The sequence below is a fragment of the Heloderma suspectum genome, chromosome 3 (genome assembly GCF_057233095.1).
Source record: "Heloderma suspectum isolate Gila_16-S chromosome 3, 16-S_ref, whole genome shotgun sequence".
Taxonomy (NCBI): Eukaryota; Metazoa; Chordata; class Lepidosauria; order Squamata; family Helodermatidae; genus Heloderma; species Heloderma suspectum.
This window is the reverse complement of record NC_139460.1, coordinates 257,036,705-257,053,278: the sequence shown is the minus strand read 5'-3', so window position 1 is coordinate 257,053,278 and position 16,574 is coordinate 257,036,705. Positions and strand designations below refer to the sequence as shown.

General features: G+C 44.3%; 1 protein-coding gene across 4 annotated transcripts in view; it reads right to left on the bottom strand.

The window, feature by feature from the left end:
• Positions 1 to 5,306: 5,306 nt before the first annotated feature.
• Positions 5,307 to 16,574, bottom strand: part of ITPRIP (inositol 1,4,5-trisphosphate receptor interacting protein) — a 35,806-nt gene continuing 24,538 nt past the window's right edge. For 2 of the 4 annotated variants that reach the window (XM_084846376.1, XM_084846377.1), the window contains exon 2: positions 5,313 to 9,143. In XM_084846376.1, the coding sequence (XP_084702502.1) occupies positions 7,481 to 9,130 (1,650 nt within the window). In that variant the 5' untranslated portion in view covers positions 9,131 to 9,143 and the 3' untranslated portion in view covers positions 5,313 to 7,480. Of the gene's footprint in view, positions 9,144 to 11,267; positions 11,326 to 16,574 lie in introns of all 4 variants that reach the window. The other 2 variants (XM_084846375.1, XM_084846374.1) reach the window with 2 other exon arrangements.

Here is a 16,574-nt window from a genome sequence, read left to right as displayed (position 1 = left end):
CCTGGAGATGCCAGGATTGAAAATGGGACCTTTTGCATGCAAAGCAGTGCTTTACTGCTGGACTACAGCCGTTCCACTTTGCATCCTCCTATTCAGACGATGGGGCCAAAGGGTAAATTTGGGCAAGTTGGGAACCCTCAGAAATCGCATAATTGTTACTTTAAGGGGAAGGGGGGTTCTGCTGTGAGCAGTTTTATATTGCATAGGGCAGGGGGTAGGCCATGTGTTATCCCCGGACACCTTACTTGGTGCCCACCAAGGTGCCCTACCCCTCCCACTTCTTAAAAAAACACATTTTCTTACTGGCAGTTGGGATTGCTTGGAAATGGGTTTCTGTTGGTGCTGAAAACTGGAGGTCCAAGGAGATCTTTAGTGTGTGGGGTTCAGGCCCCACCTCTGCCTTGTGCTCAGTCTTGGGCAGGTTACTTGTCCTTCGCCACACCTGCCCTGGCAGCCATTTTGTAGTGGTGCCCCGGGCAGTTTCTCAAAGTTCCAAATGTGCCCATGGCCATAAAGGTTGCCTACCCCTGCCATAGGGATATTATTGGAACATGGTTCTCTGTTGTTGTTGTTCAGTCGTGTCCGACTCTTCGTGACCCCATGGACCATAACACGCCAGGCCTTCCTGTCCTGCACTCTCTCCCGTAATGTGCTCAAGTCCATATTCATTGCATCAGTGATGCTATCTAGCCATCTCATCCTCTGCCGTCCCCTTCTCCTTTTGCCTTCAATCTTTCCAGCATCAGGGTCTTTTCCAGAGAGTTTTCTCTTCGCATTAGGTGGCCAAAATATTTGAGCTTCAGCTTCAGTATCTGTCCTTCCAATGAGCACTCAGGGTTGATTTCCTTTAGGATTATCGCCTTTCAAACTGTCAGAGGTACAGTTCTTGACTTTTCCAGAGCTGTTGTGCCTTCGAAAGTTGTACACACTGCACCCCAATTATTTACAATTTAGCATGTAGCCAGCGTATTGGAGCATGATGCAGCTGAAACCAGCTAGTGGAACTAAGCTGCAAGTCCACCAATTAAATTTTTTTTTGTGAGTTGTCCTTCAAGAGGATGGTGCAGTTTCCTCAAGGCTTTTACCGGGGGAAATATCAGTGACTTCTGCAGTGGAAAACAATATCCCTGGGCTCAAACTACTCCACTGTTACCCAAAACTTTGAGTGTTTACAGACAAATACTGCTTGTGAGCAGGCTCCACTGTGTTCCTAGAATGGTTTGCTAGCTCCTTAATACATATGCTGCTGCAACAGAAACAAATGAAATATGCTACTTTGTAATTTACCAATTAGTTGTCGGCTATTCTGGTTCCATCACAACAGGCACAGAATAGCTGCTATAGAAGGGAAAACAACAGGGGACTGATTGATTCTGGGAGGGGCTGTAGCTCAGTGGAAGAGCACATGCTTTGCCTGCAGAAGGTCCCGCCATCTCCAGGAGGGCTGGAACATTCCTGCCTGAAAACACAGGGAGCTGCTGCCAGTCAGTGTTGACAATAGTGGACTATATAGACCAGGAGTCTGACTTGGTAGAAGGCAGGTTCCTATGTTGGCGGGACTCTTCTTAAATTGGGATCGGTGTGAGAGCTGCATGATTCTGGGTTCATTTACAGAATGACGGAAGCTCCCTTTTATGGGGAAGTTACAGTGCTGTGGCCGAAAGGATGAGAAACCAGAGAACGAGCAATGCTTGTGAATTTCCATGAGTAACAAATGAAGCATAAATCTCATTCAGCTTACCTTGAGGACCAGTGCATTCATTATAGCCAGCCCAGCAGAGGCTGCTTGTGGTTTTCTGAATTGGTGGAATGGAAACACCTCTTGCCTCTTTTGATGAGGCATGGCCCCAAGCACCTTTCCATCTGGTTGACAGGTGTCATGTGCAATGATTTTAAACTACTCTTTCCTGGTGGCAGCTGTTCTGTGTCTTTCAGTTTCAAGAGCCAGTGCAGACATAATACTGGCTCCCTGCAAGGCTTAGCTTGAAAATCAGGAGCCTGCCTCGGGACACAAAGCCTCCCATCTCTGGTGTGTATTCTTCCTCTGTCAGCCCTTAACTATGGTTTTAGCGTTCCATCTGCAAAGCCAGCTCACCAGACTATGGTGAAGATGGGAACCCCGTTAGTGTCTGTGCAGCTCAACTGCTAACCTTGAGAGCTATCTCTTCTTCTAATACCTCTTCCCCCATCCAGCTCAGGATGTTTTGTAACTACAGCTACTGATTCTTTCTAAACTGGGTGCTGGTTAATGCTATGTCTGCAGCAATAAAACCATCACTGCTCCATGATTTCATATTTAAGGAGCAGGCAGACCTAGAATGTATGTCAGAGTCCTGGCTGGATGACATGGGTGATCCGTGTTGGCATGGCTTGCCCCAGCGTGTTCTTGGTCCAGCACCAAGCTAGAGAATAGGTCTGAGGAGGTTGGGTCCCCTCTTCCTATAGTGGCAGTCCTTTTCTTGTGCAGGTATCCAATGCAGATAGTATCAGGCTTGGTGTTGGGGAGCCAGGACTAGACCAGGAATTTTTCTGGTATATTGACTACCCAGCGAAGTCTCCGAGTGATTTGGAAGATGTGGTATTTGGCCTGGGATGGTAAACCTCCCTGGTCTGAGGAATTTCAGTATCCATGCTAAAGCTGCCCTTGGTTCAGAATTTCATGATCTCTATGGGATAGTCCCATTGTTAATGTATTTTTGTGAAACTATTGAAAAGGGTGTTTTTAGTAGGGGGATTATAGGAGTTGATGTCAGGGTGGAAACTGAGCCAATGGAACCCCAGAGCAGTTCTGATTCTGAGGAGGATAAGCAATCCGTGGGAGAGGAGCCAGCTCGTCCCTCACAGGCACAGCAGCTGGCAGAGATTCCTGCGGCCAGCATTCCTGAGATAGATAGTGACCCTGGCAGTGAGAAAGTGCAGGAGGGGGGCTTGCTAGACGCTCGACGCAGAGAGCGACGAGCGATGGAGGGCACAGAAAGGAGGTGTAGTGCCCGTTTGGCGCGCAAGCAACGGCTGCGTCCTGTGGACCCAAGGGAAAGAGGGAAGATCTCTCCCTAGCCCATAATTTCAGGGTCTTCAAGTGATTCTCCTTCAAACGGGGACCAACTGCCTACCCGGAGCATAGGCTACTCTGCTGTTCCTTGCTTAGTCGCTGGTGATTAGCATCTGAAAGAATCATTAAGTTGTAAAAGGATTAAAGCCTTGAAAAGAATCCATTCATCTGTGTCTTGAGTTGGCTATTAGAGTGTACTGAAAAAGGCCGCTAGGGTGCTCCTGACAGCTGTCTTCTGACACATCTGGAGGGCCCAAGGTTGAGGAAGGCTGTTATTGACAACGAGTGGGTAGAAAGTAGATCTCCAGATGTTTTGGACTTAAAAGTCCCAGCATTCCTGATCATTGGGCGTGCTGGATGGTGCTTCTGGCAGTTGGTCTAAAACATCTGGAGATCTACTCTCTACTCACCCCTGTGCTAAGCTAGAGGGTCCAATGATCTGACTCTCTATAAGGCAACTTTCTACGTAAGCAAAATGCAAGCAAAGCCAGACATGTACTCACATTGTGTGGGAGCAACTGTGGAAGTGGCCGCATTCAGGCCAGTAGAGGTCCATGTAAAGGGTGTCTAAGAGCATGACATCAAAACCAAGCCACTGAAGGCACGTCAAGGGAAAACAGCCTTGGCACCAGCTGTCTTGTGAATGCCCAGGCATGTTTCATTAGCTCCTGCTTCAGCCTGCGTATTTTAGAAATTTTGCCAGGGGGGTAAGATTACCAAGGTCTGGTGCTGGGAAAACTTATGTGCCTTTTAGAGCCATCTAGAAGGAATTATTTCATTAGGTGCCGCTCTTCTCATTAACGGACGATGAAGTCTGTTGGCAGTTAAAAACTGAGAAATGTAGGAACAAAGGAAGCGGCCGAATACCAAGTTAGATCACTGATCCATCCTGCTCAATATTGTCGACACTGACTGGCAGCAGCTCTCCAGGGTTTCAGAGGGGACATTCTCAGCCCTACCTGGAGATGCCAGGGATCGTACCTGAGCCCTCATGCAAAGCAAGTGCTCTTCCACACAGCTATAATCCTCCCTGAAGAGCATAAGTGTCTGGAATTTGCCTCAGTCAGCAGAAGTGACAGGAGAAGCTTAGGCTAGTTTCCTTGGGCACAACTTCAAAAACAATACAAAAGCCTCTGGGGTTAGGACCTGCTGTCCTACCTATGAGATGGTAAACTGCAACCTAGACACGTTCCAGAACATTTTAGAGACTGGGTACTGAGTAAACTCATAATAGTGCTATTACCAGATGTATGCAGCACAATTCTGTGCCTGTTGGCTCAGAAGTAAGTTCCATTGTGTACCATGGGGCTTACTACCAGGTGTGTACCAGACTTGATCTGGTCAGAGCAATTGTACTGGTAGGTGGGGGAGATCTGTGACGGATCTGCCTTTTCCTAAGCCCTGCTGGCTCATACCAGCCACAGTAGGAGGTGGTGGGATGGCCTCCCCTCCCCATCCAATTGCCTCCAACAGGAGTGGAATCCACACCACCTCTCTGGCTGCTGTAGTCTCTTAACTCTGTTTGGGGCCATCCTGGGGTAATAAGAACGCCTGAGATCCTGTAAATACTCAAGCCACCCATGCCATGCCTCCAAAGTGCCGTGTTTTCAGCCCACTGCTGGCACGACAGCCACAGTACTACAAAGCTACACTGTCACCCAGGGAGGACCGCTATGGGTGGACTTCCCATTGACAGAGAGAGAGGCCTGCAGCCTCCAATGGCCCTTGAACCAGCCTCACAGAAACCATAGGACTGTTCTTTTAGTGGCAATCTTTCCCCAAATGAGTGTATTATACAGAAGATGTAGAAAGAGGAATATTTGTATTTTTTTAACAATCCTGGTTTGCTTGCTGGATCACACATTTTTTTGTTTTTTTCATAAATTCAGCCTTGCCTCTGTACAGTGGGATTTACTTCTGAGTACACATGCCTTGGATGGTACTATTAACATCTTGCTGCATGCTGACTAAATTTAAATGTAGAAGGTGTTTTAAAATCATGTTGCATACTAAAGCTGCAGTTTAATAAAGTATCTCATGGGTGCTTGACGATACCCTTGGTAGAGATAGCAATTCTTGTGAAAATGTTGTTTGAAAATCCTCAACTTCAGAAGTTTTTTATATACCATAAACATTTGGATTTGTTTCTCCTCTGAGAGATTTGTTTCGAGAGTGTAACGAAACTAGAAATAGTGCTGACTGGGAAAGAAGATAGGTATTTTCCACTTCAACCATGTAATTACTTAAAATAACTGAAGTTGCAATGGGTTGTTTAATAGGCCTATAACTGGAGCCAGTATTTTACAGGGAGTCAATTATATAGCACGTTAACAAGAATGGAAGAAACATTAAGATTTTAAGTGCAGAAGTTTCCTACAAAAATAACGCTATGAACACAAAGGTATTCCAGTGAGGTGTCTGACACCTCTTTTTATAGCCTCCTAAGACTTCTAGTCATTTGTGCAAAACCAATTTTCCAGAGCTCTGGTCTTTAAAAAAGGCAGAGAAAGGCTTTAACTGTTTCTTCCATCTTCACCTTAAGGTTCTTACATTATAGAAACTTTTCTTCAATCCTGGATTTATATCCTCAATGTAGGCAAAGAGAAGCACATTACATCGGATCTGATGATATTCCAGCACTACTTTCTGCTGGAGACTGGACTTGCTCAGCCTTCACTCTTAGTAAGGTTTGTCAGATAACATATGATTTATAGTGGGCTAATGGACAAGAGATATGTGAGCAAGCTGGTTCCAGTGGGATCTGTAACTAGCCAACCTACTGGATAGGTTTATAATTCTTACATGTGGTTTTTCTTTGCCTTCTATACTACTTGTGTGCACAAAATATTTTATTGACTTCTAGCTATTTGTATTGTGAATCTGTTAGCACCTTTGAACACTTTTATTAAATATAAGAACATATGAAGAGTCCTGCTGGATCAGAAGCTGTCCTAGTTGGCAGCCATCACTACATCTTGTGGTAACACATTCCATAGTTGAACCATGCTGTGTAAAGTACTTCCTTTAATCTGTCCTGAATCTCCCACAATTCAGCTTCATGGGATGACCCCAGGGTTCTAGTGTTATGACAGAGGGAGGAAAACTTCTGCTTTCTCCACACCATGCATAATTTTATACACTCTATGTTCCATCTTACTTGAGAACTACACCAGACTATGGGTTATGCTGTTTAACCCTCACATATGTTGTTTAACCCTCACATATGCATGGTGGCTGTGTTCAGACGACACGACAACCACCAGTTGGGGGTGGAATGTGCGAAATGCTGGCTGGCACACACCGCAGCTCATCATGGCTTAAACAACCCAAAGCAGGCTCTTTGATTGTGTGAACCAGCTCATTGTCCTTCAGCTCTGTTAAGAGCACCGGTTTACTGTTGGGGTCTGCCCATGACAAACACATGTAAAAATAAACCACAGTGTGTGCAGTACATCGTAAACTCAGCTGCCTGGCACCAGGATAATGAATGGGTTTGGCCTGCTGTTTTTCATATATAAATACATAAAAATAATTCTGGGAAATATTCTGCCCGTTAAGTCTGGTGCCAAGCATTTGTTTTCAGCTCTACACAGTTTTTAAAAAGAAGCATTAAGAGATGAAAAGCTAATGGAGTGAAACCTGAAAAAGTATTTTGCTGGTGTGTCAAGCTTGACAGGAGTAACATTTGATGAGATGTAGAAAAGCCATGTCCAAGAGCTTTGCATCACTGGATAGCTTTTGGAATTATTCCCATGTATTCATAGACATGAATGTATTTCACTGGTCATGGATAGAAATTCTGGATCCACTTAAGGGGTTTTGAGTACAAAAGTGTATAACAGCTATTTAAACTGCAACCCATTTACTTGAGAGTAAGTGCCACTGAACCCGATGGGACTTCTGAATAGATATGTGTAGGATTGCACTGACAGTCAAGTGTAGGAAGTTCTACAGAATTGGCATTTTCAATCTATTTTTACACTAGCTTAGGACAAAGTTAAAGAATTCCCCCTCAGTGATTTTTTTTTTAACCACTTTGCAAAATTCAGGACTAAACATCTCCCACTGCCAATCTTCAAACTATGTTTCTCCCATAAGAACTGTTGGCCCTTGAAAATAAGGCGCTCTTTTGCAAACTTGATATGATTTGCAACTTAAAACATAACACAGATTCTACCAATTCCAAGGACTGTAATGTCGATATAGGAATAAATTAGATTCCTGCTTCTTGCTTACACTATTCACAATAAAGTTATATACAGTGGCTAGAAAATTAAAAGCTGCATAAATATCAGCCAACAACATTGGGAAGAAAATGAGAAAAATATCTCGATTCCACCAATCTTCAGAGCCATTTGTAAACCCCAGAGCAAATACAAGTTTCCCCCATGGGGAGATCTGCTCATATCCTAGTTCTCAGAGATATTGCTACAGAGGTTCCTTATTTAGTGGGGTTGCCCGTCCATTGGGGACATGCATAGTATACTCATTTATTAAAGCTGATGTGTTCTTTAGCATCTCATGAAACGTGTCCATAGTTTTTCTGTAAGCACTTCGTTGCAGTACAAAGGGACGGAAAAGGTTCAGAGGTTCCAACTTTTGGAACTCCACAGGAACCCCCAGTTCCTCTGGCAGGTTCCTGTTTCCAATGAAAAAGTGGTAAAGCCTCTTTTCTTGCAAGCTTTTCTCCAAAAATTTGAGCATGTCTTGCAGCCTGGCCTCCAGATATCCTGAGGCCCAGTCTGCACCAGGATGGGTCTGTAGCAAATGCAGCATCACAGTTTTCAAGTGATAGTTGGTAAGGCTACTTGCTCCTGTTAGACTGCGCTGTTTCCCATGAAGGAAGGACAGAATCTGGAGGCAGCTGAGGTGGCAGGAGTTAGCTGGCAGGGTTTTGGAAACAAACTGGATGTATCTTTTCTCATATACTGCAAATGTGAGAAACCAGTGAATGTTGCCAGTGGGGCCTTCTGACAAGCTACTGCTTGGGAAATGGGAGATGAAATATATATCAGAATCAGCATATTGTACCACAGGGGTGAGGTTGAAGGCAATCATCTTTCCAGACCTGAACTTGATTTTTAGGGCACCAGGGGCATCCAGGTGGTTGAAAGTGAGGTTGAACTCATACTTGTGTGAAATTTTGTTCCATGCCTTGGTAAGTGCTACCTGGAACCATGTCATAACCTGGTCAAAATCAAGATACCGAGTGTCTTTGTAGCAAAGGAGGTCCTCCATTTGATTATTCTGCCTAGCTTGGCTCATTTTGCTATGGAGGAGGCACAGCAGGTCTTCCCCCAGCTTAGTCTTGTCACAGATACAGCCAGTCGAGTTCTCATCTGCCCGGCTGATCTTTATCGTACTGTAACCTTGTTTGTCTGTTGGGACGGATTCTCCTGAATACCAGGTCTCAAACTGGAAACAATATGGCTCCGGAGGGGTAAAAGGGACAATGAAGTCACATGCTAAGGGCTTGTGAGCTCTCCAGTTTTCATACACGCTCCCAACTCCTATGGATTCTTCCACTTCCATGTCTGCATCCCGGTTACACACACTCCTCAAAGCTTCCAACAAGTCATCTGCAAAGCCTTCCACAAGCTCACGGTTCCTGGCGATATCACTGGTCACAGTCTGGAGACATCTCTCATAGAAATGAGCCAGTGTGACCTTGTCTGGCAGGATGACCCCCTTGAATGCTTTTCCTAGAACAGTAATTTCATCTTCCTCATTGACATAATCTGGCCAGTTCCCTTCCTGGTAGTCTTGCCTCCAAAACTCAATCAGAAGGAAAACCACCATGGACAAAGCAGTCCAGAAATTCCAAGAGAGGGGATCGTGGTTGTATTGCTTTTCTGGCTCTGTGGCCTTTTCTGAAGACTTTGTTAAAGCTTCCTGCATCGCAATCTCCTCCTCCAGTTTAAGCTGCTCTAGCCTCAGGTTCTCCTCACGCTCTTTCATCTTCTGGATGACTTCTTGTGTGTTTTCAAGGACAGTGACATTCTCTTTTGGGAAGAGGAGTGGGTGGTTTACAATAGCTGTGATAACCACCAAACACACCCGGAAGACTCCTGCCGGCATGGCAAAACCTTTTCTGTGAGAAAGAGGCAGAGAAACACAGTCAGCTTTGTTCACAACTGCAAATCGACAGGAGGTAATTAACTGCATTCATAGCATAGGGGAAGAAATACACAAATCCTTTGCAATTCTAGAAATGTCTGTGAACTTCTAGATACAAGAAACAGTTATCTTTTGCTAAGAAGGTATTGTGTAACAGTCAGTATATTCCAGGGCCACGGTTTCAGATAAGTAGGTACTGCAGAGAGGAAACTGATTCCTTATTAGTGAAGCAGGAAAGGGAAACGTGTGACCCTCCAGATGTTTTAGTGTACAACTCTCATCAGTCCTAGCCAGCATAACACATGGTGAGGGATGATGGGAACTGTAGACTATAAGTTGCCCAGCCCTGTAGTAAAAGGTGGCCATATGACATGTCTAACTAATTCTTCATTAACACTTGCATTACAGTCCTATTTTGCCTGAATCATCTGCAGTGCTGTTAAGAGTCTCTTACTTGCATGGCCTAGCCTAGTATGCCTCAAAATACCGTGGTTCACAAAAAGTCTCTGCTCCTTGAACCTGGATCCCACAACAAGCTCTTTCCCTAACATGCATCATGATGCCACAATGATTGCTCCAATCTCAGGAAGGGGCTTAGCTAATGTTATCAGAGGATTTTGTTTGCGGAGGAATTCTTCCTATATACCACATCATCACTGTATGGTAATAGTACGGAGCCCAATAGAAGAAAAATCTGAAGACCCAACTGCATGGCAGATACAGCCATGTAATGGAACCATACGTAGCACATGTGGCCCACTCCAGTTATATCCTGCATGAAGAACTATGAACCACATGTGACCAGGAGGAGCAGGTAGGTGGCAATTCTTACTCCAGCAGACCTCCATTTAATATTTCCATAACTATGAGAATAAGTCCTGCTCCCACTTCTAGCCTGTAACCTAATGAGATACAAAGATATGCACCTACGCAATTTCAGAAAGAGGTCATAAACTTAACTGAATGTATCGTTTGGATGTCATAAGATTGTATTAGGGCCAAAAACAAATATAACTTTAAATCTTTATCAAGCAGCCATAACGTTTTCATTTTTACTCTGGAGTAGGTGTGGGCCCCCCCAATCCCGATATTAAAATCACCCTGCACCTAGTCTACAATAAGAATGAAAAAAAGATGTAGCTACTGGAGAGATTTAAAGCAGGGGTGGGCGACTTTTGATCCTCCTGATGTAGGCCAAAACAACTCCTGTGGGCTCTAGCCAGCATAGCCAATGGTGAAGGATGATGGGAGTTGTAGGCCAAAACATCTGGCCTAAAAATAAAATAATGTCTGTTTTGGCCCTTAGTCTTTTTTTACTTTGCAGGTTGATCTCCATTTAAGTGTCATGGGGCTCACATCACATCACCTATCCACATCTCCAAATACAAGTGAGACAAGGGTTTTCCTAAGAAGAACAAGGAACTGCAGCTAGGGAAGCCAGAAACAAACAAACAAACAAAGAGTTGGATACAAGAACACACACAATTTTTACAAGATGGAATGAAAAATGAAAGAGGATCAGGGGGTCATTTAAAATTGTCTTATCAATGGCACTAAACAATATAAAGCATTTCTAAAAGCAAAGAAAAACTGATAGTAAATACAAGCCTCCCTTTTTATATCACTGCTTTGCTTTTCTAAAAAAACTGTTATTCACTTTGATAAAGAACGAGTCACATATTTTTCTTTACTTGGAAATGCTTCCTACCAAGGGCTGATTCACATATGCGTACATTATTCATTGACAGCTGGATGTATGAACTGGCTCAACAGAAAAATATTGTGTTCTGGGAGGGAGGTTCTGTGGTAGAACAGCTGCTTTGCATGCCGAAGGTCCCAGGTTCAAATCCTGGCATCTCCAGGTAGGGCTGGAGAAATCCTGCTTGAAACCCTGCAGACCTGCCAGTCAGTGTTGTCAGTACTGGGTTTGATGGACCAATGGATTGGCTCAGTATAAAGCAGCTTCCTATGTTTTAAGTGGTACGTTCATTCTGTTTAACATACCACTTCCAGGATGGGCCATGCACACATGGAAGTAAAAAAAAAAAAAAGATGCTGCAGTCACCAGCACTGCATGTGTGGACTAGCTTTCACTTACCAATAAATCCCACTAATTTCAATAGTCTTGTCCTCCAAGTAAGTGTAGTAACTTGTACCTGACAACAAACGCAAAAATTACTTTAGATCTAAGTAACAGTACAGTAAGACTTCTTAAAAGAAGGATACCAGACATGGAACAACCGACTGGTTCAAAATTGGGAAAGGAGTATGACAAGGCTGCATATTGTCACCCTGCTTATTTAACTTATATGCAGAGTACATCATGAGAAATGCCGGGTTGGATGAATCAGAGGTCGGAATTAAGATTGCTGGGAGAATTATCAACAACCTCCGATATGCAGATGATACCACCCTAATGGCAGAAAGCGAAGAGGATCTAAAGAGCCTCTTGTTGAGGGTGAAAGAGGAGAGTGCAAAAGCTGGTTTGAAACTCAACATTAAAAACACTAAGATCATGGCATCTGGCCCCATCACTTCCTGGCATATAGAAGGGGAAGAAATGGAAGCAGTGACAGATTTTACTTTCTTGGGCTCCAAGATCACCGCAGACGGTGACTGTAGCCATGAAATTAAAAGACGCTTGCTCCTTGGGAGGAAAGCTATGGCAAACCTAGACAGCATAGTAAGAAGCAGAGACATCACCTTGCCGACAAAGGTCCGTCTAATCAAAGCTATGGTTTTCCCAGTAATAATGTATGGCTGTGAGAGCTGGACTATAAGGAAGGCTGAGCGCCGAAGAATTGATGCCTTCAAACTGTGGTGCTGGAGAAGACTCTTACGAGTCCCCTGGACTGCAAGGAGGTCAAATCAGTCAATCCTAAAGGAAATCAACCCTGAGTGCTCATTGGAAGGACAGATACTGAAGCTGAAGCTCAAATATTTTGGCCACCTAATGCGAAGAGAAAACTGTCCCGAAAAGACCCTGATGCTGGGAAAGACTGAAGGCAAAGGGAGAAGGGGACGGCAGAGGATGAGATGGCTAGATAGCATCACCGACGCAATGAATATGAACTTGAGCATGCTCCAGGAGAGAGTGCAGGACAGGAAGGCCTGGCGTGTTATGGTCCATGGGGTCACGAAGAGTCGGACACGACTGAACGACTGAAGAACAACCACCTGACAATGAATACTGCAGAGTCTACACATAAAAAAGAACCAGATCGTCAGATGCAGTTGGCTTTAATACAGTCAAATACATCTGAATTCAGCTTGATTACGACTATCTGCATCTGACATTTTGCCAGAGCATGTGCTTTTAGAACTTTTCAAAGGAGCTAAGCAACTGGTAGCATTTTGGTGCTACCTCTTCCATAGCACAGAGCTGGATTCAAGAAAAAAGGCTAGGTTGTATATTATCTGTCCACAGGAAGCCAGACAAAGCAAGGTTCAATATCTTCCATATTTGTGCAGATAAAGGGCACAAGGAACTTGTGACAGAAGAATTCCTCATGGTTCCAGTTTTCACTATAGCACCCAGTGAAATATTTACAAGAAACCCCCATAAGAAAATGTGTATAATGCAATATGGGAGAGCCCTATACTGACATTACACCTGCACAGTGCAGGCTCTCCTCACCTTTCTTGAAGATGGTCATGGGACCAGGCTGGCCTATAGACCTCTGCAAGTTTGTGGTATGTGAAAATGGGGTTCACTGCACAAGGACATCCTGTCCCTGGAATGAAGGCCCCATGAAGCCACGCTCTGTACAGCTGCGTATTAACGCACCATTTTCTGGTGATAGGAGGATGTCAAGCCCTCTACAAGAGCCCATTACAGTATATAAGGCTACTTTATAGAGCTTATCTCACACATCTACATAGCTTAAGGCAGTGATGTAGATACAAACACCTTTCACTTCTCCCAATAGTGAATGTGAATAGTGAATGTGAATAGTGTAATAGTGAATAGTACACAGGAAGTTAGCAATGCAGACTATCAGTACTGAAGTTGCCCCACAACAGGGAACTTAACTGTTGCTCCACAGTCATGAGAAAAGCAAACCTGGATGCTGTTCGCTTTTGTCCAGAAGACTGGTGCAAGAAGCCAGATACAAAACCTCTCTGTACAGAGGTGCTCTTTGATCACTGTAGAACAGCAAGGGGCCTGGTTTCACAGGGGCCCCTATGGCACAGCCTGGTGACTGATCCAGTCCTGCCTTTTTATGCAGGGGAGCTGCTTTAATATGTATCACTCTGTCCTTTGTGGTTCTAAGTCATTCAGTGTATATTCCATTACCTTGCCAGTGGCCACCTCTCCCTGCCCTCAGCCTGGCAGTTAGTTTCCATGGCAACAAGAGGGGGGTATGGTAATAAAGCCAGGTATTCCTTTACTTACAAGGGTATGGCATACAGATGTGTACGTTGGCAGAGAAATTAAATCCTTCCCAACTGCAAGCTACTGCTAAAGCACCACTTTAAAATTCATCATAAAATCCCCTTATTTTATGTACATATTTAGTACATTTCTAATCCACCCAGTAACTAATGTTCTCTGGGCAGGTTACAACCAGATAAAAAACTAAAATGTCATTTTAAAACACACTTAAAATATAAAATACAATACAAATAATTAAAAGAATAAAATACAATATAACACGAAACAATAAACAGCACAAGAATCGATGAAACAGCCATAACAACCTAGAACTAGGTATCTGAAAAGACTGGGAGAAAGTATTTTTGCCTGGTGCTGGAAAGAACAATGTAGGTGCCAGGTGAACCTCTTTGGGGAGTTTATTCCACAAGTGGGGTGCCACCACTGAGAAGGCCCTGTCTCTTGTAGCCACCCAGCTTGCTTTCTTTGAAGAGGCACCCAGAGGAGAGCCTCTAAAGATGACCTAAGAGTCTGAGCAGGTACATGGGGAAGAAACATGCCTTTAAATACTCTGATGCCAAGCCGTTTAGGGCTTATAAATATAATCCAGCTCATTAACAAGAAAAATTCATGCACAGGAAGCTCCCTTATCCAAAGTCAGACTACTTGGCCATCTAGGCCAGTATTCTCTGTCTGAAAGCACTTCTCAAGTGTTTCAGACAGGACTCTTTCCCTTGTGTGCTTAGAATCATAGAATAGTAGGGTTGGAAGGGGCCTACAAGGCCATCGAGTCCAACCCCCTGCTCTGTGCAGGAATCCAAGTCAGAGCATCCCTGACAGATGGCTGTCCAGCCTTGTCTTGAACACCTCCAGTATGGGAGAACCCACTACCTCCCTAGGCAATTGGTTCCATTGTCGTATTGCTCTAACAATCAGGAAGTTTGTCCTGATGTTCAGCCGGAATCTGGCTTCCTGTCACTTGAGCCCATTATTCCGTGTCCTGCACTCTGGGATGATCGAGAAGAGATCCTGGCCTTCCTCTCTGTGACAACCTTTCAAGTACTTGAAGAGCGCTATTATTTCTCCCCTCAGTCTTCTCTTCTCAAGGCTAAACATGCCCAGTTCTTTCAGTCTCTCTTCATAGGGCTTTGTTTCCAGTCCCCTGATCATCTTTGTTGCCCTCCTCTGAACCCTCTCCAGTTTGTCTGCATCCTTCTTAAAGTGTGGTGCCCAGAACTGGACACAGTTACCCAGATCTGGACACAGTACTTCGTGGTCGTTAAACTGGAGATGTCAGAGATTGAACTCAGAACCTTCTGAATGAAAAGCATGTTTGCTACCACTGAGCTATGGGCCATCCCAAGCTATGCAACTGTTTACTCCCAAGAGTTTTAACTAATCTACCAATATATTAGTGATAAAATAATATCCATGTGTTCTTGGGCTCATATTCTCCTTTGATCTAAAAAAATAACAACCCTACCACCTCTTCCCTTTACTTTATTAACTTCCTATATCTTCTCTTCCCCCTTGCCTCACTCTCTGTTGGGGAAATTTACTCTCACACACCCCTGTATACAAGAAATATACACAGTGCTGGCTGTTTATGCTGCAGGTTCTCCCTGCTTTTATACTCTGCACTGTTTACAGCCTTGTTCATCTCAAACATGCATGCTCATCACTCTGTTACTGCAAAACCTGGTAGTGATTTACCTGTGTGAATGGATCCTCACAAATCTAGCCAAAGCAATACTTTTCATGGAGTCAAATGCACAGTAAGCAAGTGCAAAGATGTCAAGTGGCACACATGCATATATCTGTGAAGCCACTCTGGGAGTCTTTTGACTGAAGAGTGGGATATAAATGCTTTGAATAAATAAATAAATAAACCAGCATAAATACCCATGTTGGTGGAACTCCGTCAGGATGTTGGGCATTTTACATAACACACCACTTCTCCAGATGGAAAGCCACACATCAAATGTAGGTGCTCTAACAGTGAAATCACAACCATGCTTTGCTGTAAACACACAAAGGACCTGTTGTATTGGTAGTAGGAATGACTACAGGAATCAGCTGGCCTCAAACACAGCTGTTCTTTATCCAGCACACACAGAAGTGAAGGCTTAGCAGAAACTCCACCCACTGTTGCTGCTCCCAATTCTACAGGAGCTGCCAAGGTTCAAAAACAATAACTAACCCACAATACCCCCTAGAATACATAACAGAACCTCTAACAGAATGTTTATCAAGCGCCACTTGTGTACAACAGCCTGCACAACCTGGGAATTCAGCCTGGTTGTGAGAATTCAGCCAGCCAGCCATGAATGGAGGCCTTGCAGGGGCTAGATGAGCCTGCTTCTGCTGTCTCAGATGGGCAGCAAAACCAGATTTACTGGTTACATGTCTGGTGCGCTGCATTGTGCTTAGTGAATCACAAGTTGCAGAGGCCTAGTGTACACCATGGTGCCTAACACAGTATTGCAAGCAAAACAATTGGGGCTCTGCCTTGCAGCCCAGACATTAAGAAAGGGGAGGAATGGAGGAGGTGAGGCAAGGGTAAAGTGATCAGCCGCAATTACGTTATTTAGGCTTTCTTGGGCTGATGGGTGGAAGGAATTGGGGAGTTATGGCAAAGGTTTCACAGAGGAGGAGGGTTTTGAATGAAGAGAGAGCAAGTGACACTGCTGGGAAGGAGTTTGAAGCATAAAGGGAAGCCAGAGAGAATAGGTGGTGGTTTGAAAAAGCAGGAGTCACAGAACCTAAAGGAGTAAAGGTCACAGGCAAGGGCATATCAAGAGCGAAGGACAGAAAGGTAGGGCAAGTCAGAAAAGGGCAAGTTAGTGGAAGGCTTTAAAAACAAGGACAAGAGGTTTGTGTGAAATTCAGGAGGGGCTGCGAAGCCAGTGCGTGGATCTAAGTAGGGGTGTCACAAGGACTGAACAAGGTGAGAAGTGAACGATTATGAAGCACGTGGAACCAGTGCCACCCCAAGATATTTTGTTGCCTGAAGTGGAACCCAAATCTACC